This window comes from Arabidopsis lyrata (assembly GCF_000004255.2).
Source record: "Arabidopsis lyrata subsp. lyrata unplaced genomic scaffold ARALYscaffold_2, whole genome shotgun sequence".
NCBI lineage: Eukaryota > Viridiplantae > Streptophyta > Magnoliopsida > Brassicales > Brassicaceae > Arabidopsis > Arabidopsis lyrata.
Window position 1 is genome coordinate 9,213,361 of NW_003302554.1, and position 22,262 is coordinate 9,235,622.

Here is a 22,262-nt window from a genome sequence, read left to right on the forward strand (position 1 = left end):
ATTCTTTTTTGGCATAGAGATTCTTCCTAGAAGTGTTTTAGATACTCTTTATACTTTATAGTTTTCTAGATATTACGATAGCAAATTTATGTCTTTTGCTTCAGTGTATTTTAATGTTAATTTTCTCTTGTTTCTCAACATATATTTTTTTTTATAGATTCATAAACTTTAAAACCGTTAATGGTTATTGTGGTCAAAAATCAAAATACGTATAGCTTAATTGTTTCCATATTTTTAGATACTTACGTTTTTAAATTTAATAAAATTAAAAAAAAAAAGAAAAACTTCATATTTTTATTATATAGTTAGAAAAGTTTCCAGTTTTCCAAATATTTTTTTTATATTATGTTAATACTTTTTTATAAATAAATTTTCATAATTTTCTTATCTTCGAAACGTGTTCCTAATTCCTATTAAGTACATTATTTTAGAATTAGAAATTTTTCTATTTATTCTAAAAATATAACTTATTAAAAAGAATATATTTCAGCATAAAGACTTATATCACAAATTCATATACATATTGAAAAGAATGTAAGAAAAGTATGAGTTGTTAAAAAGAAAGTATAAATAAGCTTATGAGTATACTTTTGTATAGGATTTTATATTTAGAAGAGCTGTACTAACTAATGCAGTGAATATAGACGAAAAATAATAGTGAATTTTTTCGCATACAAAAATGAGAAAGCCTTTAGGCTTCTGTTTATACATACATGTATCAAACCTATTTATTTGTCTATGTCAGCCATTTCAAGATGTTTCCCTGAAAAAATAAGACCTCGCCATCGTAAATGATGGTAAACCTACGACGTCCCATTAATAACTAGAACATTTTCACTACTACAAAAAAAAATTCATACTAGCCAAACAAAATACCCTCCCATAGATGATAGACCCAATCCCATATTTTGACGAGTTTACACCTACTACCACATTAGGAGGAGGCAATAGAGTCGGGAATTAATCAACTTGAAAGCTCAAAACAGATTTTCAAACATGCACTTGGATTATTATTAAAATTTGAAACATAAAGGCCCATTAAGAGCCCGACCAAAAGGGTTCACAACAAAGAGCACATAAAGAAAACAGAAAATGAAACATGAACACAATAGAGAAAAGTCTTCTTCTTTTGCAAACATCACCACACAAGTGCACGAGGCTCAATCGAACACCACCAGTTTTGACCACAGATAACAAAGCTCAGAAGCTTCCACCACGAAGACGAAGAACCAAGTGAAGAGTCGACTCCTTCTGGATGTTGTAATCAGCCAAAGTCCGACCATCCTCGAGCTGTTTACCAGCGAAGATGAGCCTCTGTTGGTCTGGCGGGATCCCCTCCTTGTCCTGAATCTTAGCCTTGACATTATCGATGGTGTCTGAGCTCTCAACCTCCAAGGTAATAGTCTTGCCTGTCAAAGTCTTCACAAAGATTTGCATACCACCACGAAGGCGCAACACAAGGTGAAGGGTAGATTCCTTCTGGATGTTGTAATCAGCCAAAGTCCGTCCATCCTCGAGCTGTTTCCCAGCAAAGATGAGTCTCTGTTGGTCTGGTGGGATCCCCTCCTTGTCCTGGATCTTAGCTTTAACATTATCGATAGTATCGGAACTTTCAACCTCCAAAGTTATGGTTTTCCCGGTAAGGGTCTTCACAAAGATCTGCATACCACCACGGAGACGAAGCACAAGATGGAGGGTAGACTCCTTTTGGATGTTGTAATCAGCAAGGGTGCGTCCATCTTCAAGCTGCTTACCGGCAAAGATAAGCCTCTGTTGGTCTGGTGGGATCCCCTCCTTGTCCTGAATCTTAGCCTTGACGTTATCGATTGTGTCTGAGCTCTCAACCTCCAACGTAATGGTCTTGCCTGTCAAAGTTTTCACAAATATTTGCATACCACCACGAAGACGCAACACAAGGTGAAGGGTAGATTCCTTCTGGATGTTGTAGTCAGCCAAAGTCCGACCATCCTCGAGCTGTTTACCAGCGAAGATGAGTCTCTGTTGGTCTGGTGGGATCCCTTCCTTGTCCTGGATCTTAGCTTTAACATTATCGATAGTGTCTGAGCTCTCAACCTCCAAAGTAATGGTCTTTCCAGTGAGGGTCTTCACAAAAATCTGCATACCACCTCTAAGACGAAGCACCAAATGAAGTGTAGACTCTTTCTGGATATTGTAATCAGCGAGTGTGCGACCGTCCTCAAGCTGCTTACCAGCAAAGATAAGCCTCTGCTGATCCGGAGGGATTCCTTCCTTATCCTGAATCTTAGCTTTAACATTATCAATAGTATCTGAACTTTCAACCTCCAAAGTAATGGTTTTGCCAGTCAACGTCTTCACAAAAATCTGCATACCACCTCTTAACCTGAGAACCAAATGGAGTGTTGATTCCTTCTGGATATTGTAATCTGCCAAGGTACGACCATCTTCTAACTGTTTACCAGCGAAGATCAATCTCTGCTGGTCAGGAGGAATACCTTCCTTATCCTGAATCTTTGCCTTAACATTGTCAATGGTGTCAGAGCTCTCAACCTCGAGAGTAATGGTCTTGCCAGTGAGTGTTTTCACGAAAATTTGCATCTGGAAAAAAAAAAAGGGCAAAGAAAAAATCGATCAGCGAACAAAACTTGATTCATCCTAATCACAAAGAGAATCACACATGATCATCCTAAAAATAAAAAACCTAATTGTCTATGAGAATCGCAAAATCAATCAAGAATTTGAACAGATATAAACCAGTAAAACGCAAGATCACTTAAGAAGCGGCAACAAATTAACCCTAACACGATGAAAACACACACAAAAACTAAATTGATGATCGTTCTCAAAAAAACCCTAAATTTCTATGAAAATTGGATAATCAAACACGAAATTGAACAGATGTAAGCGAAGAGATTCGGATCAAAAAGTTGGATTTGACGAAACGAACATATAATTTTTCGGATCAATTAAACAAAGATTCAAGGAACCAGAATCGGAGATTAGAGGCAAAATCAAAAGAAAACGGATCAGAAGAAACAAGTACCTTGAAAGAGAGAATCGTAAGAACTTTTGGAAGAGCGATTTAGGGTTTGGAAAAAGATGAACAAGTAACGATGAATGGATTTCTTCACAAAAGGAACAATATATATAATCCTTGGCGAGAAAAGGAACAATAAAAATGTAAAATTATCAGTTGGAAGATCTATTCGACACGTGTAAGTTTTGTCACCGTTCGTTTTTTATTGACCGACTCAACTAGAATTCTAGAATCATCCTATGGGTGGGGGTCGATGGATTAGGTCATCAGTGACATACACAAATTATTGTTTCTATTTTTTGCTTTTTCATTTCCTTTTCCTCGAAGTATTTCTTTTCATTTATAATAATATTCTTTATTTCTTTACATTGAGACTTATAATAAGATAATCAAATCATAATATATGGAGATTACAATACTACAATTCATCTTTTTTATTTTAAGACTATATATTGATTATAATAGTTTATATTTATATTAGCTAAAGAATGATTAAAAATTAAGAAAAAACTTTAACAAATTCAATCCGTTGAAAACGGTAAAAAGTTAAAAATTTGACCGTTCAATATATATGTAGATAAAATAAATAAATAAATAAACGTATTAATTTGATTATATCAGTATGGTATATTGGGATAGATATCCGGTTAAATACATTTGAAATACTAATTAGGATTGAGTTACGTTTTTTGTGACGAAATTCAAATTATATAACAAAATTATTAAAAATTAGAATCAGAAAAAAAAAATGTAAAAGAAAACTATTTTTTTTTAACTGTGTTTAAATTTTGGAACAGTACCAATGTTAGGCCTAACTTTTTGCTATGAACCCAATATTAATTCAGTAGACCTACATGACATCTTTACGCATACAATTCAGTCTCATAGTCATAGTAAAGGACTAAAGGGATCAAAAACGTATTTTTATTGCTAATGCTAAATGAAACTTTCATTGAAGCTGAATCTTATTGTCTCTTGTGGGTTACTTAATAATGGTTGTTTTCTCTAACAAAAATATTGAATGTAGCGATTGTCCGAATCTTGAGAATAAACACATTTTCTATAATAATTTTAGAAAATTTTTAAAACATAATTAAGTACAAGACTATATATTTACGTAAAAAATCATGATTAGAATATCTTAATAAATATTTCAAACTTGGTAATCCGAGATTTTTTCTTTCAAAAGTCATAACTATAGATTTCATGTCCAAAATCTATGAGAATCTTCCAAATCTCCTGCCTTAAACTTGCCGTTGCAATATATTAAACAAATCAAAATTTCATGACAATCAATAATGTATATGGCAAGAAATCAGCGTAACATATGTATATATATACACGTTTGTATAATGAGAATCAATACTATCAATAATGGAGAAAATGGTGTTCAGGAAAATTGTGTTTATTGCCTTCTTATTGTCCCTTTCATGTGAGTCCATCTTTCAACTCTAAATTTAGTTTCATCGCAATTTCATAGGGTTCTTTATTTTTTCATGATAATAATTATTGTCCACATGCAAGTTAACTGTTTTTCTTATATATAGTTTTTTTTCCTAATATAAAGTTTATATCTTCTTTAACAACAAAGCCAAAGAAACAAAATATTTGTTTTGTAAAAAAAAAAGAGGGGCAAATCAATTCATATCAAGATGATCATATTCGTAATAAGAAACGAATATGAAAGTGAAACATAAGTGCATCATATATTCGTAATGATTCAAACTATGTTATGTGTATATATATCTTAATGTTTTCTTCTTTTTTTATGATTTATATATAGGTTTATTGGAGGGAGAAGCAAGAATTAGTGGAGATATAACAATACAACGTGGAGGGTCTTGCAACAACGACAATACTTGTCACGATACATGTCCGGGTTGTCGTGTAACACAATGTATTTTCAGCCAATGTGTCTGTTCTCGTTGTAATACCCCACGATCAAGTTTACGTATTAAATCTCATATGTAATCTTCTTTCTAAGGACTATCACAGATTTGTGATGTCAAGATGATAATAATAAACAGTTTTCCTTTTATTTTAGAGTGTTTTTTTTAGGGAAAAATATCCAAAAAAAAAACGTGCAAACTTTTAAATTTGGGACGAAAAAAATTGAACTTTTGAAATGTAATTAATTAAATCGTAAAGTTTAATTGGTTTGATTTTTTGATAGAATAGTCAAGTTTCATTAACTTGGTCATTTCGGACATACCGTTAAATTTTTGTTAACAGAACGATCATATGGTTAACTTTTTGTCCCAAGTGCTTAAATAGACTCTATATTTTTCCAGATAAAAAAAATGATTGTGACTATCAAGACTCATGTACAATCTTTTTTAAGCCAAGTAGTTGGGATTGATTTTACTATACATTTTGATGCTTTGAATTGAAGAGTTATAAAGATTTTTTTTAAAAAAAACTAAGAAGTTTATTTGTAAAATACTAGTTCAAATGTTGGTAAATCCTAACATAATGTTTCCTCGTGTTTTAGTGGTCTCACATATACGATATACAATGTGTTTGATTTATTTAGAGGAAAAAACATTTGATGATAATCAAGATTCAAGTCCGTGGTATACATAAATCTTCCCTTTTTATTAGAAAATGTAAACAAACTATTACTAGTTTAGCCTGATGTGATATGTGTGCGCTGTGTGCATGTTGAATGCTTTTTTAAATAGGAAAAGTTACTAGATTGATCTAAATAATGACTTTAATTACTAGAATGTCTCATAAAATATTAGGGTTAGACTGGTTATTTTCATGACGATAATACACTTGCTCTCTTTGTTAGAAAAAAAGGTCAAAGTTACCCCTAAAATTTTTCAAAAAACGTGAGAAAAAATTTTAGGATATTTTTTTTGGTTTTTTAAAAGTCTGCTGGATTCGTTATGACATGTTTATTTTAAATGGCAGACTTATTTATCAACGACAGATTTTCTGTGACAGATTTTTTATCTCTCACAGACTTAATTTAACAGGTTGTGACAGAGTTAATTTAACACCACAGACTTTCATCACTTTGATAGATTTATTAAAATTAGTGGCAGATTTATGTTCATAGACTCATAGTGGCCTCAAAATTTTAATTTTGATAAAAATATCTGTCATCAAGTAACAGGTTTGTTTTTAGAAAAATAATTACTAGTAACTACTAGAATGACTTAGTAGTGATAACAGATTTTTTTGATGTTATGACAGTTTTTATTTTTTAAACAAAAAAACTGTCGAGTGATAGCAGATTTGTCATACAAAAAAAATTGCTAGATTGACATACAATCGCAAATGAAATATTTCTGTGATGACATATTTTATTTACATTACGACAGAATTAGGTTTAGTTCAAAGAAAACTATCACATTACGACAGATTTAGTGATGAAAAAAGAAATTGCTGGAATGACTTCATATAGTGATGACAGATATGTTTTACGCAATGACAGATTTTAATTTTTATTCATATTATGACAGATATTTTATACATATTTGATGATAGACTTTTTATGATGGACTAGATGACAGACTTTTTAAACACGACAGACTTTTTTGTTTTGAATTTCTATAACTGAAAAATAATAAATGACGAGATAATCTAATTACCTTATTTTCCTAGGGTTTTGGGCTATCCTAACCGTTTCTCTATCTCGTTTCTCTATCTCTTAGACGACAGCCAACACACGTTTTTTGAAATTCACCATGATGTCTCAAAAGAAAGGGTTGGAGATGGATCAGTGATTCTCGTATGTGGCAAATGGATTTTCGAGAATAATAAAACTCATTTATTTTATTAGTGTTGATCTTATTTATGATATGATTCTGAATCATTGTCTAAATATTTTAATCGATGTAGAACGTTGAACACACATTTTCGTCAATTGGATAATATATGTCCGTTTTAAAAATTTCAAATCAGAGTATATACAGAAAAAAATTGATTTTTTTTTACTTATGTATTATATGATGATTCAAAACAGTTATAAACAAATCAAACAAATATGATAAGAGAATCATAATTCTAAATCTTAATCAAATCTTCTAAATATCTAAATGATTAAATATAGAATATCCGGTGTATGAGTTGGGTTTTATTTAACCAGATCTAAGTATTTTTTTTAAGGAATTTAAAAAACGGGTCGGATATCCGATTAACCCAGAATGATTTTTACCCACCCGTCACCAAAGTGTTGCAAAAATACTAGTATAGATATATATATTCTCAACTAATTACTAAATCTAAACTCTTTATTTATGGTATAGTTTTTACGATTTTTATAGGTAAAAGAAATCAAATATGATGATTTAATGATAATATAACAAATTTGAGTTAATTTCCTAAAACATCTCTACCTACTTTAAACATAAATATATGACTTTCATTTTACTTTTATTTGATCTTATATTATATTATTTTAAATTATTATAAAATATATATAGTTAATAAATTTTTTTTTTTCTGCATATGTTATGATTCAAATTTTTTAAAACGGACATATATTATTCAATCGATAAAAAAATATGTGTGTAATCTATATTAACATTTTTGATAAACAAATTGCGCATTTAATCATGTTGTTTTTTATTCTTACCCGAAATTGAGTCATTCGGATTTTTTCTTAATTTATACAATTATCTAAAACGGGACAGTATACCACGGGTGAAATTCTAAAATTAACAAATCAAAATACAATTATTTAGTATTTTAAGATACAATTATAAATTGTTTTTATGGGTTGGTCCAAAAACACACACTAATTTGAAAATATATATTTTTGAAAACTATTTGAAAGCAAACTTTTAAATTGACTCGAATTATATGTCTTTTAAATAAGAGTTAATTACAAAATAGGCATTTGTCTTAGAAATTTATTTCATTTTAGGTACTTGTTTCATGCCTTACGAAAACAGGCACTTTTCCAACGTGAAAAGTCTTCTGTCCTCAAAGTAATGATGTCATTATCAACCGAAAAACTTAATATTTTATTCAACAAGGGTATATTGTTGAACGTTTCTGTTTCTTTATGTCCGTGTCGGCTCTAGTTCTTCTTCAGATGCCTACTTTTGCAAATTGGGATTCTAGTTGTCGGAAAGAAAAAATGGTGAAGACGAGAAGTGAGCGGCTCCGGGAAGCTTCTTTAACTTGGAATTCGAGTTGCCTGACTCCAACAGTAGTCCATCGATCTGAGGGTCCAAATATCTCGACTACGTCGGAAAGGGTAATTTAAACCCCCGTAATAAGACCCGATGGTGCAGTGGCGAGCAGGGAACGCAGGCGAATAGTTCGTTGTCCCTTTGTAGATTCGGATCTACTGTTGAAACGGAAGTGCGTTTCCCCAATCGCAGGTAAGAATTTATTTAATCGACGGCGTTGGTATTTGGTTAACGGCGAGCTTTGTAAATTGAATCAATAGAAAATTGATTTCATCATGGCGAGGTCTGTATATTCATGAAGGCAATCATGGAGATCTCTGTAAAGTCAATCAGTAGAAATTTAGCACTGTTACTATGACTATATCGGATTTGAGCTGTTAAAGATGCTGGGTAGTTTCATACCTTGAATTTTGTATGATAACAAGCTCTTAGAATTTACGTTGATAAATTTAGACATTACCGAAGGTTATGCCGACGATTTCTTGTCGATATTGCTTAGGCATCTCCTTTTATATACACTCAAATATTGGACACTTGAAATTTTCTGGATTTTGCTAGAGTTGCAAGCTAAAAGTGAAATTATGTTGTTCATATGGATTGTTATTAGTTCTATAATGAAACTGCTCATTTAATTTCTTGGTATTGTTGATGTTTCACGTTCTGCTAAACTTTTCAATGACCAGGTCTATGTACATCGTTGCGGTTCGATCCATGGCGGAGTCTCCAACAGCTGAAAAGAATCAACCGTACTCCTCAGGCTTCTTACAATTTTTCTTTTCCTGCAATTTCGAGATTGATTTCAGTTGGGGTATGTGTTCTTTACAACTCTCTTACTTAGAACTGTTCAGATTTGAGTTCTGTTTATATCTTTAAATGTTTATGGATTTTCATGTGATATTTATCTAGAGGAACTGCCTCGGTTTTGGAGAATGCTGGAATCTATGTGACCAAAGTGGAGAAGCTTACTCAATTTGTAGAAATGGCAAGTTTTTTCCCTTAAGCTCGCTGCTCTTGCTTAAGGTTTGGTCTTGTGTTTTCGTTGATTCTTTAAAGATCTTTAATCAAACAAAAGGCTAATGTCAAATTGAGTTGTGACTTTTTCAATGATCATACCATTATCTTGTTGAGTTTAGTATATTAAACTTAGCTCTCCTTCTGTTTTTTCTTCTCAAGAAGCTTGATGGAATTCTCACTAGTCCAAGAGATGTCATATAAAGATGAGTGATTGGTAAACTTGACGTTTTGGATGTTTGATAACACTATATATTTTCCTTAAGAAATGTTGTGATCCTATAGGGAATTATATGTTGATGTAGCCTTGTTAGCTAATTCTCTATGTATAATAATCATGGTGGATAAATGATAGCCAAAAATTATCAACAAATATGTGAATGAGAAACTATATATTACTCTATTTGGGTTAACAATTCCTTGACTAGGGTTTAGTGTTATCTCGTTTAGACTTTTATCATCTCATCAGCTAGTTTAGACATTGTCCCACCAAAAAAAAAAAGGGAAAAATGTCATTAAAATCCTCAATTTGTTGGAAACGTTCATTTAAATCCCCAACTCAAGACGAAACGAATTAAATCTCAAACTTGAGTTGACCTTCCAAATAAATACTCAACTTTTGTTGACTTCGCCATATTAGTCCCGTCGTTAAGTAGGTTAACGGAACCATGAACCGGGGTTAAATATCTGTTAATTGAGCCGTTAAGACAAAACGACGTCGTTTTGTCTTAACGGCTCAATTAACACGATTTCTTCCCCTAAATCCCCAATTCGAAAACTCAATCCCTAACCCTAGAAATCAAAAATCCCCAATTTCTCTCTGCATCTTCTCTTGTTCGATTGTCGGAACTAACGACTGCTGTAATGACACGACCAAAGCATGTAGCTTTCCGGAGTCCACGAAAGAAACCACCTGATTCCGTCGAGCCTTCTGGTGAGATGTCTGCTTCTGCTGAGCCACCTCGTGTTGTTGAAGACAAGAACAGAGGAAAGAAAGTAAAGACTAAATCGAAGGTTAAATCAAAGGTTGGATCGAAACGGAAGAGGTCAGAAGTAGCTGCCAAAGATAAAGCCGACGGTGGTGTTGAACCAGAAGCTAGTTCGATTCGTCGTTCCAAGTCGCGTCGGGGTTCTGCTAGAGACGAAGACGACTCAGATGGTGAGAGTTTGAGTGGAGATGACTGTGAGGTTGGTGGTGATGAAGATTTGGATGAGGTTCGATATCTTGACGAGCAGAATGGTAACCGGGTAGGTCTAGAAGAAGAAGAGTGCCATAATTTTGAAGAACACTTTGGAGAAGCTGCAAGAGATGAGGGCGATGTTAGTGATGCAGATAGTGGGGACGATATCTGGGATGAAGATAGGATTCCGGATCCTTTCTCAGATAGTGATCACGATGAAGATGAAATCGAAGATGCAAATGGGGAACAACAACCTGAAGATCCCGAAGTAATTCTGAAGTTGGGGAAAACATATAGTTCCCCAGAAGAGTTCAAGATTGCTGTGTTAAGGTATTCTCTCAAAACGCGATATGATATTAAGTTGTATAAGTCTCAGAGTTTGAAGGTTGGTGCTAAGTGCTCTGATACGGATGTGAAGTGTGGTTGGAGATGTTATTGCTCATATGATAAGAAGAAACACAAGATGCAAATAAAGGTGTATGAGGACAAGCATAGATGTGTTAGATCAGGTTACACGAAGATGCTAAAGAGAGGAACAATTGCGTGGTTGTTTTCTGAGAGGTTGAGAAAGAATCCTAAGATAACCAAATATGAGATGGCAGCTGAGATAATGAGAGAGTATAATTTGACTGTCACTGAAGAACAATGTTCGAAGGCAAAGACAAAGGTTATGAGAGAAAGAAAAGCTATTCATGAGGATCATTTCTCCAAGATTTGGGATTATCAAGCAGAGATTTTCAGAAGCAATCCGGAGACTATATTTGAGATCGAGACGATTCCAGGGCCAACCATTGGTAGCTTGCAAAGGTTTAGTCGTCTCTTTATTTGTTTCAAATCACAAAGAGAGTCTTGGAAACATACTTGTAGGCCTATATTAGGATTAGATGGTGCTTTTCTTAAATGGGATGTTAAAGGGCATTTGTTAGCTGCAACTGGGAGAGATGGGGATAATAGAATAGTTCCAATTGCTTGGGCTGTGGTAGAGATAGAGAGTGATGATAATTGGGACTGGTTTGTGAGATTGCTTGCTGTCCATTTGGATCTTCAAGATGGAAGAAACACATCAGTCATCTCAGACAAACAGTCGGTTAGTATCACAATCTAACTTTTGTTTGCTTCTTTTAACTGTTTAAAGAAACTAAATTTTGTATAACTACTTTGCAGGGTTTAGTGAAAGCTATCAAGAACATCATTCCAGCAGCTGAACATCGTCAATGTGCTAAACACATCATGGAGAACTGGAAGAAAAACAGTCATGATATGGAGCTGCAACGTCTGTTCTGGAAGATTGCAAGGAGCTACACCACAGGAGAATATGCAGCTAATATGGAGGCATTGAAGGCTTACAATCCAGGTGCAGCTGCTTCTCTGCTGACCACAAAACCAATGGAATGGTCTAGAGCATTCTTTAGAATAGGAAGCTGCTGCAATGATAACTTGAACAACCTCAGTGAGTCCTTCAATAGGACAATCCGACAAGCAAGGAGGAAACCTCTACTGGATATGCTAGAAGACATTAGGCGACAGTGTATGGTACGCAATGAGAAGAGGTTTGTTATTGCTGGGAGGCAGAAAACTAGGTTCACGAAGAGGGCACATGCTGAAATAGAGAAGATGATTGCAGGGGCCCAATTTTGTGAAAGAAGCATGGCCAGACATAATAAACATGAGATATCACATTTTGGTACCAACTATTCTGTGGATATGAATGCCAATACATGTGGTTGCAGGAAATGGCAAATGACAGGTATACCTTGTGTTCATGCTGCCTCTGTTATTATTGGAAAGAAACAAAAAGTGGAAGACTATGTGGAAGATTGGTACACGACAAGGATGTGGCAGCTAACTTACAATGATGGTATTCAGCCAGTCCAAGGGAAGTTATTGTGGCCTAGAGTGAATAGGTTAGGTGTCTTGCCACCACCATGGAGAAAAGGTAATCCTGGGAGACCAAGCAACTATGCTAGGAGAAAAAGCAGATATGAAAAAACCTCTTCATCAACAAGATTATCACGCCTGAACCGCATCATCACGTGTTCAAATTGTAAGGAAGAAGGCCATAACAAGGCATCGTGTACAAAACAGATGGCTGAGGATGCGCCAAAAAGACCAAGGGGCAGACCAAGGAAATTTCAGGTTAGTTAGTGTTGTTGTCTGCTTTTAAACATGTCTATTTGTGGATTGGTATTCTTATATTGCTTTAAAACAGGAACCAAGGAATGCTTTATTTGGACAAGGCTCTCCACAAGTTTTTTCACAAGGAGAAGGATCACAAGGATCACAAGGATCACAACCACGAGGATCACAAGGATCACAAGGATCACAACCACGAGTTTCACAACTAGTACAACAAGGACCACAAGGCTGGAGATCATGGTTTGAATGTTCAAGCTAGAACATGGATTGGTATGGTATTTGGTTTGAATGTTCAAGCTAGATCATGGTTTGAATGTACGCAAGCTAAGCACTAGAAACTCTCTTCTTTTTTCTTTTTTTGCTCCGATCAAGAACATGTATTGGTATTTGGTATTCGGATTTGCTTGTCTCTTTTGTAATTTGATATTGGTTTGGCTTGTTTCAAAACATGTTATTCGTCTACTTTCAATCAATATTGATGGTTTTTATGATCATTATGAGTATATGATTCAATACCAAACCCAACATAATTCATTAAGATAAACAAATCCAATACTACAATATCATTAGAAGTCACAAATCAAACATTACACTGTCATTACAAGCTCAACAACTAATAACCAACAGCTAATTCTTTTTTCTTTGCCGAACTAAGCATCATGTAAACAAAGACAATGCTGATCAAGCAAAGCCACACAAAACACACCTGCAAGCACACTTTCCACTTGTGGATCTCCTTTTTGCTCAAGATTGCTTCATCTTTAAGCTCTTGTAACATCACATTAAGCTCATTAACCTCAGATTTGGCTTGGTTTATCTCGTTTGCAATGATTCCCAATTTTGGTAAAGCATCTTCAACCTCTTCGTACACAGCATCCTCAACCCACTTAAACACATGACCCTATTGCACAACCAAACCAAATCAGACAAGTTTAGCTACTAAACTACACAAAGACACAACATAAACACCAACTCTACTTACATCTCTTTTGTTTGTCCACAACTTCGGATCTCTTTTCGTTTTACAACGGAAAAAAGGCCTTCCTGGATTCTCTTGAGTCTTCGACGTGTAGATCGTCACATCTACTCCACACGAACACTTCAACGGAAAACCACGGAGGTCTCCGCCAGCTCCATATGACACTGAACTTGAACTCATTGGAGTAGGAAGATCAAGTTAAGAGACTCACAATCTGAAAATCCAATCAATTTCCGAAACGAAATAACTCTTGTGGCCAAAAGAGCAAAAATTACACAAAGCGGGAGAAAGATAGTAGAAGTCTAGAACAAATCGATCATAACTCTTGAATCTTGAGGATCTTCGTGAAGAGGTGAGATCTTGAAACTGTCGAGTCTTGGAGATTTCTGTTGCTGCGTGTAATGGGAAGATGAAGAAGAAGAAGATGGTGGGAGAATCATGGAGGACGAAGAAGGGAATTCAGGGTTGTAGGGTGAAGGATTTGTCTTAAGACAAAACGACGTCGTTTTGTCTTAACGGCTCAATTAACAGATAGTTAACCCCGGTTCATGGTTCCGTTAACCTACTTAACGACGGGACTAATATGGCGAAGTCAACAAAAGTTGAGTATTTATTTGGAAGGTCAACTCAAGTTTGAGATTTAATTCGTTTCGTCTTGAGTTGGGGATTTAAATGAACGTTTCCAACAAATTGAGGATTTTAATGACATTTTTCCCAAAAAAAAAAGCTAGTTTAGACATTGTGTTTGGGTTCCTCATTTACAATTTAGGGTTTAGTTTGCCCTTTTAGATGTCTTTTATGGATTGCCTATTGTAGATTAATCAGTTTGGGTTCATCCGTCCTTGACTAGGGTTTAGTGTTCTCTCGATTAGAGTTTTATCTCGTAAAGTAGTTAAAATATTGTGTTTGGGTTCTCCATTTACTATCAACTAGGGTTAAGTTTTTCTCTTTTAGATTTTTGTTATAAACAGTCCACTGTATATAAATCGATTTGGGTTCACCCGTCCTTGACTAGGGTTTAGCATTCTCATGTTTAGACTATTAGCATCATATTAAGCGGTGAAACACTTAGCTTTCCTATCTAATCATGAACCACAAATATCGAACACTAATGCAAAATTACACATCATTACATTGAAGCTTTTAAACACCATTTACCTGCTCACATGTAGCCATTATCTCCTAACGATTATTTGCTTCCATCACAACCTTTGCGTTTGTTTTCCTCCCACTACACTCTTTCTACACTTACAATCCAGGCTTATATTTAGGCTTGGGCAAAAAACCCGTACCCGAGTACCCGAACCGGACCCGACCCGAAAAAACCGGTTCGGGGCGGGTACGGGTATGTGAGTTTTACACTGTTGGGTTCTATAATTGCTTACCCGTGGGTATCGGGTCGGGTTCGGGTTTTACCCGATACCCGATGGTGTAAACCGAAAATCCGATCCGCTTAAATGCCCTTAGGTTTAGTCTCTAACCCGATTAACCTTTTGACTATTTAGCTTCTTCCCTTTGCTCGATTCTAGAACCCTAAACCCTAAACCCGATACCCGATGGTGTAAAAAATGTATTCCACAGTGTAAACGGGTAGAAAATACCCGAACCCGACCCGAAACAAGCAAGAACCGATATTTTCGGGTTTTTACCGGTTCTCAAATCTGATACCCGAACCGACCCGAACCCGACCATACCCGAACCGAAACCGAACCAATGTTTCGAGTTTACCCTATTGGATCCTATATTACCATACCCGACATACCCGAACCCGATCGGGTTTTACCCGAACCCGACCCGCGGACCCGAATGCCCAGGCCTACTTATATTTATGAAACGCAGAAATCCTTGTTGGAGCACCCAGTTTCGTAGGCTGATTCCTGTCCACAAATTAGCATTAATTACTGTATCTTACAGTGTCCTAATTCAGTTTCTCCACAAATTAAACCTTTTTACGTAAACCATGTACTAATATCTGCTGACATCATCAACCCACTTGCAAACCTATATTTCACTTTCCCGTTTATTCACCAAGGGTAAAATCGTCCGAATTTGGTAAGTTATGTGCTACTGTTTAATTTAACTGTGCATAGTGCCTATTCTGAAAGAAATAAATTTAAAATGCCTGTTTCCGATATAAGCTCTTTAAATAAAAGGGTTATTAAAAAAAACAAAATAATGTATAATTTCACAGGATGGGATTATATGGTGGGACAGATTTAGGTCGATATTAATACGAGACAATATACCACGGGTAAAATCCTAGATTAACAAATCAAAATACATTTATACAATCTTAAATACTAAACAAAACAAATACAACTTAAATTTTTTTTTAGTTACAACGCATTTGACCCGCGTTGTACAACAAAAAATATTATACACAACAAATTCATCAATTTATAAAAAAATATAAAAAAAAAATAATTAACCCGCGGTGTACCGCGGGTCATATCCTAGTTCTTAAAGATATACACAAGGGAATAAGTGTACAACTGATCATTCAAATTTCAAAATACCAAAAATATTCTTTTTTGGCATAGAGATTCTTCCTAGAAGTGTTTTAGATACTCTTTATACTTTATAGTTTTCTAGATATTACGATAGCAAATTTATGTCTTTTGCTTCAGTGTATTTTAATGTTAATTTTCTCTTGTTTCTCAACATATATTTTTTTTTATAGATTCATAAACTTTAAAACCGTTAATGGTTATTGTGGTCAAAAATCAAAATACGTATAGCTTAATTGTTTCCATATTTTTAGATACTTACGTTTGTAAATTTAATAAAATTAAAAAAAAAGAAAAACTTCATATTTTTATTATATATTTAGAAAAGTTTCCAGTTTTCCAAATATTTTTTTTATATTATGTTAATACTTTTTTATAAATAAATTTTCATAAATTTCTTATCTTCGAAACGTGTTCCTAATTCCTATTAAGTACATTATTTTAGAATTAGAAATTTTTCTATTTATTCTAAAAATATAACTTATTAAAAAGAATATATTTCAGCATAAAGACTTATATTACAAATTCATATACATATTGAAAAGAATGTAAGAAAAGTATGAGTTGTTAAAAAGAAAGTATAAATAAGCTTATGAGTATACTTTTGTATAGGATTTTATATTTAGAAGAGCTGTACTAACTAATGCAGTGAATATAGACGAAAAATAATAGTGAATTTTTTCGCATACAAAAATGAGAAATTCGTCGAAGTTAGACCCTATAAAACAATTTATTTATTTCATAAAAAAATCTGGTCATCCAAAATATCTAAAGGTAAAGAGAGAGAGAGCTATTAAACAAAAAATATATACTTTTGATAAATGTTGTAAAAATCTAAAAGTTGTATTAGATTTTTTTGAGTTGTTATTTGTCATGGTAAATTTAAATTTCAAAGAATTTGAACTATTAACAGTAACAATAAGTAGAAATATAAAAACATATATTTCAAAAAAAATTAATAAATATTACTAATCACACAAAATTTTATTAAAAACTCTAAAAATAGACCCACGCGTAGTGTTGGTTCAGAACCCAGTGCACCAACAAATTATAGGCTGCTTTACCACAGAGATGTAAACCGTTCCATCGTTCTTTGGATAAACTGTTCCATCGTTTGCAAGTGGATCTTACTCCTCACAGAGATGTCTACCAAATCCTGCTAAAGAAATTAGTAAAATGAATTATTTCTTATGCTCTGTTTAATTCTCAAAACAGAACAAAGAACATCAGAAAGATCTTTACCACAATTCATATTAACAAGAGGAACAAAGATATATAATTTAGAGGAACAAAATTGAGTGAGCAATATCGTCCTAATTGTAACGATTTTTTCATACAAGACTGATTCATCATCCTTCAGGATAAAAGGTTCAGACACTCATACACAAAAGCTATTTTCTACTTCCCACAGTGAAGCATCAAGATTCACTAATGAATCTAAACCTAACAGAAAACAAAAAAACAATCCTTAACGTTGCTCATTGTTCTAGGCGTGTCTTCTGATCGGTGAGTGAAACACGATCTCCAGTGAAGATAACCATCAACTCAGCCACAAGCTGCTTGTCATCATGTTTCCTAACATAACAATTTAAAAACTTCTCACTAGTACTTGTCAAAACAGACGATATTGCAGGGAGTTCACTTTCGAGCAATCCTTTTGAGATGAGAACTTTGATTACATTACACCTTGGGACAGTCCTCTTCTCTAGGCTGTATCCAACTACTTGAGGGATTGAAGCCACAGCCTTTAGTGGCCAATTCATCTCCTTCACCAGATACTCAGTCTTCTTCTTCACTAACTCTGTCGAAAATCCAATGCATTGAGGAAACCGCTTGACCATCATCAAAAACTCATCTCTGCTGAATCCTAGACCAAGAAATGTTTCAATGGAGTTGGCTACCTTCTTCTCCGAGTGTGTCAGAGAGCGTGGCCACTTCTTGACCATTGCCCATACATCATCCACAGTGAAACCTACACTTGTATAGAATTCAACTTTTTCTTCAATCGCATATGCAAAGCGTGCACAAACGTTGAGGTGGTTGGATCAAAACCCATCTCAACGACCTTCTTGAGTGATGCATCAAATTTTTCTTTTCCACACACGGGCTGCGCTTTGGAGATGAGCAAAGGTAACAACCGCTTTTGAGGCACACCCAATTCTCTCAAAACCAAAACATTTCTGATCTTGTTACCCTGTGATAAAGAATGAGATAACTTTACATACTTGGAACTCTTATCTGCTTCTATAATGACTTTGACGAAATCATAGTATCTGCTGATAGATTGGCCCTCTCTCTTCCCCAAGATTTTAGGAACTGTAGAAACAATCTCAGTGAGCTCAGAGCTTGACGCTCCTCTGGCCTGCAAAAACTCAAGCTTTGAACCAAGGGATGTCGCAGTATTGGCTATAAGCACTTGTGGATCACTCCTAATGATGCTGGAGATCTGAGAATCTGTGAACCCATAACTTCTAAGAAGATCCAGAACCGAATCAGCATTGACTAAACGCAGTGAATCAAGGAATGACGAAGCTTTAAAGGTCTCCCCTTTTCCACCATCTTTAGGGCTCACATCAGCAGCACTAGCAGAAGAGAACGAATTGGAAAAAGAAGATCCATTTTGCAATGAAACTCTCAAGTTACGCCATTTCTGCAACACCACGAACCTACGGATTATCAGAGAATTCATGACAATGCACAGCGTTGAAGCGATTCGACCAATATATCTGATCCAATTCGTACCCAAGATTCAAAATTTGACCTTGATTACTATCGATCAGTGAAGAACAAGAGTATCACTCATCGATCATTCACTTGCGGAACTCTCAGAATCGCACAGATACAAAATTTGGGGAGGAAACACTTGATTTTTAGGGTTTAGTTCTTGACCGGTTTAAGAAATCAAAAACTGATTTAATTGGTTTACTATTGGTTCATTAATATTATAAGGAATATTTAATAGGTTCGCTAATGGGATTGCGAATTCTACAAAAAAGAATGAATAAGGAGACTTTTGGTGAAGTCTTGGAACGAGTATCTTCTAGGTTGGCGGGATGGAAGAGTCGTTCTTTGAGCTTGGCAGGTAGAATAACTCTGACTAAAGTAGTTTTGTCATCTATCCTTGTGCATTCTATGAGTGCAATTCTGTTGCCTGCCTCTACGCTGGAAAGCCTAGATAAACTGTCAAGGAATTTTCTGTGGGGGAGCACCATGGAGAAGAAGAAACAGCATTTACTCTCATGGAAAAAGGTTTGTAGACCGAAAGCAGAAGGTGGACTAGGTTTACGGCCTGCGCAGGACATGAACAAGGCTCTTGTAGCGAAGGTGGGCTGGCGCCTTATCCAAGATAAGACTAGCTTATGGGCAAGGGTGCTAAGAAGTAAATACAAAGTAGGTGATGTTCAGGATCCCAGGTGGCTGAAGGCCAAGAGCAGCTGGTCATCTACTTGGCGGAGTATCGGGGTAGGGCTGAGGGAGGTGGTAGCTAGGGGCATTGGCTGGGTTCCTGGAGATGGGAAGACTATTCGATTCTGGGCTGACCGCTGGCTATTAGAGAAACCACTGCTTGAGTTTGTAACGGGCACGCTACCGGATGACGAGAAGGCTAAGACAGCGGAGAGGTACTGGACGTTGGGATCGGGTTGGGACATGGTAAAGCTGCGCCATTTCTTGCCACTAAACATCACAAGAAGATTGTTTTCTGTGGTGTTGCATGATTTTCCAGGGACGAGAGATGAGCTGTCTTGGAAGGGTCACCCGGATGGGCAGTTTACAGTTAGATCAGCGTACGCGTTACTAAAACCCGAGATGGAGGACAGGCCGTGTATGGAGAGATTCTACAAGAGGTTATGGAGGTTGGTAGCACCGGAACGGGTTCGGGTATTCATCTGGTTGGTGTCACATCAGGTGATAATGACTAATGTTGAGAGAGTACGGAGACATGTAGGGGAGAGTGCGGTATGTCCGGTATGTAATGGGGTGGATGAGTCGATTATACATGTGTTGAGGGACTGTCCGGCGATGTCGGGACTGTGGCGAAGGCTACTTCCCCCGAGGAGACATGATTTGTTTTTCCAGAAGTCTTTGTTGGAATGGGTCTTTGACAATCTGGATCCTGCTAAGGATAACTGGCCAACGATGTTCAGTATGGCGGTTTGGTGGGCCTGGAAGTGGAGGTGTAGGGATGTCTTTGGGGAACGGAAACTATGCAGGGATAGGTTAAAGTTCATTAAAGATTTGGCGGATGAAGTGCGCAGGGCGCATGCGGGGACCTTGAACAGTTCGCAGCCACATGCACGAGTGGAGAGGTTGATTCGGTGGCTGGCACCAAATGAAGGATGGGTGAAGATTACGACTGATGGTGCGTCCCGTGGGAACCCCGGACTGGCTGCCGCGGGAGGGGCAATCCGGAATGCGGATGTTGAAGACTTTTTTGTGTTTCCCTAATTCTTGTGTGTGTTTGTACTTTTTCTTGTTTTTAATTGAATCTCCTCTTTATATTGTGGCTCATTTTCTTAACATGAAATCAGACCAAATTTTATGAAATTAGAATTCTTTTGTGATCCTTCTTGAACTGTTTAAATATTTTTTTCTATTATTTTGGTTTGAAAGAATAGTCACTGGGGATGAATTTCGAGTTTGGTTTCATCTTTAGTACCCTGAAGTAAACTCCAGTAATTTGATTTGAAACTCTCAGCTCTAAGGGTTTAGAAAACGTTTTAGGTTTTTATCTTTTTCTAAAAAAACCGTAGACAATAACATCTACATTTTTTAGATCGTAATCTATACAATAAATATCTATTTAAATCGTAATCTAAAACAAATATTTTGTTTCCTTTTCTGAAGATTTACTTTCTATATTTAGAACATTCTAAAAATTACAGAAAACGAAATCTACAATTCCGTAGAATTTACATTCTAAACGAAGATTACAATTTCTAACGATGGCAGAAGATGTAGAAATTATTAGAACGGCTATTCAAGAATATTTAGAACATAGAGCAAAGCGTAGAATGCATGTTCTAAATATTTTAGATATATGATTTTCGGATTTCTAAAATTTTCAGAACAGAAATCTAATCTAAATTATGTAGAACAAGTACAAAAATGCAGAATACACACTCTAAGTTTTGCAGAACTCTAGAAAACGTGTTCTAACAAAATTAGACAAAACTTTATCTTTAATTAAATCAACTTTTTTTAAACCAAATCTAAAAAATTTCACTTCAAATCACATCTACTCTTGTATGTCTACATATTTTTATGATTATTTTTTTTTTAAATGTTTAAAATAGGTTGTAGGGGTAATTTTGTCCAAACTGACAATCTCACCAAAAAAGTGTATATGGACAAAAATTTTAGTAGATATCCTTTATTTCCAATTTTTCCTTTAAAGAAAGTAGGATACATAGGATTTAAGCAAGATTATACGAAAAACTTCGTTTTTTAATATCTTAAATTATTTTTTAATTTTTTTTTTTGAATTAATGTCAGTGGCATATCATTGTAAATAGTAGTGAACTCCATGATTTATTTACTAAATGTCTCCAAAAATGTATATATGTATATATAGATTAGATGATCTAATCCCAGTCCCAGCCGAGGTGTGAATTTTTGAAGACCCTTCACTAACAAGTAACAACCATTAAAAAATTTTAAAGTGATGACATTAGCTAGAAATCACCAATAATTCCTAGAATGGTATAAATCCTTCCAACTCTATATTCCAGGAAAACAATTAGAATGTTTATTTCTAATCTACTTCCCTTGCTATCTTTACGCGGAAGGACGTCGGTATTTAATATTCTTTTTTTTTTTTATAACTCAGGGGAATCTCAGACCTATGTAGGGGCCCAGACTAATCCCTTGGGGGAGGTGCAGCCCACAAATAGACTCTCACTCCGGGTATGCAAATAGGCCGAAAGCAAGGGCCCATATCCATGTGGCCAAGTGGAGATCTAACAATTGCGCGCTTGCGGGGAATCGATCCCTGGCCTAGACCAACAGGGCAACTCCTCCACAAGTGGCAACCACTAGACCAAGAACACTTGGTTAATCGGTATTTAATATTCAACAAGAATCTAAGCTAAATATCCATTTCGTTATCAACTCAGTGTGAGGTCTCGAATCCTATTGTGATAGATCTTATACTTGTTCATTTTACTCCAAAATAAAGTTTTTTTTTTTCGTTTTTCTAATTTACAGCAGATTCTGAGGAAGAAGAAGAAGAAGAAGAAGATGAAGCCAAAATCTGATTTATTGTCCCACGGAGGAGCCAAGTTGTTA

General features: G+C 35.2%; 3 protein-coding genes, 2 long non-coding RNA genes and 1 pseudogene across 5 annotated transcripts; 3 read left to right on the plus strand and 3 right to left on the minus strand.

Moving 5' to 3' along the window:
- Nucleotides 1–985: 985 nt before the first annotated feature.
- Nucleotides 986–3,126, minus strand: LOC9324457 (polyubiquitin). The gene is made up of 2 exons (XM_021034542.1): nucleotides 3,023–3,126; nucleotides 986–2,577 (listed from the first exon to the last, which is right to left on the minus strand). The coding sequence occupies exon 2, from the start codon at nucleotides 2,575–2,577 to the stop codon at nucleotides 1,201–1,203; it is 1,377 nt and encodes a 458-aa protein (XP_020890201.1). The 5' UTR covers nucleotides 3,023–3,126; the 3' UTR covers nucleotides 986–1,200.
- A 1,001-nt stretch (nucleotides 3,127–4,127) lies between these two features.
- Nucleotides 4,128–5,026, plus strand: LOC9324458 (defensin-like protein 266). Its single transcript, XM_002886856.2, has 2 exons — nucleotides 4,128–4,448; nucleotides 4,800–5,026. The coding sequence occupies exons 1-2, from the start codon at nucleotides 4,391–4,393 to the stop codon at nucleotides 4,985–4,987; spliced, it is 246 nt and encodes an 81-aa protein (XP_002886902.1). The 5' UTR covers nucleotides 4,128–4,390; the 3' UTR covers nucleotides 4,988–5,026.
- Nucleotides 5,027–8,261: 3,235 nt separating this feature from the next.
- LOC9322968 lies at nucleotides 8,262–9,443 on the plus strand. Its single transcript, XR_002334170.1, has 3 exons — nucleotides 8,262–8,355; nucleotides 8,847–8,971; nucleotides 9,070–9,443. It is a non-coding gene; the product is annotated as an uncharacterized LOC9322968 (long non-coding RNA).
- LOC110231084 lies at nucleotides 8,350–14,734 on the minus strand. The gene is made up of 3 exons (XR_002334171.1): nucleotides 14,629–14,734; nucleotides 8,566–8,942; nucleotides 8,350–8,480 (listed from the first exon to the last, which is right to left on the minus strand). It is a non-coding gene; the product is annotated as an uncharacterized LOC110231084 (long non-coding RNA).
- Nucleotides 9,869–13,011, plus strand: LOC110231083. The gene is made up of 3 exons (XM_021035883.1): nucleotides 9,869–11,442; nucleotides 11,520–12,491; nucleotides 12,565–13,011. Exons 1-3 carry the CDS (start codon nucleotides 10,039–10,041, stop codon nucleotides 12,748–12,750), a joined length of 2,562 nt encoding a protein of 853 aa, XP_020891542.1. The 5' UTR covers nucleotides 9,869–10,038; the 3' UTR covers nucleotides 12,751–13,011.
- A 2,496-nt stretch (nucleotides 14,735–17,230) lies between the features above and the next one.
- Nucleotides 17,231–18,878, minus strand: LOC9322969 (annotated as a pseudogene).
- Nucleotides 18,879–22,262: the final 3,384 nt, after the last annotated feature.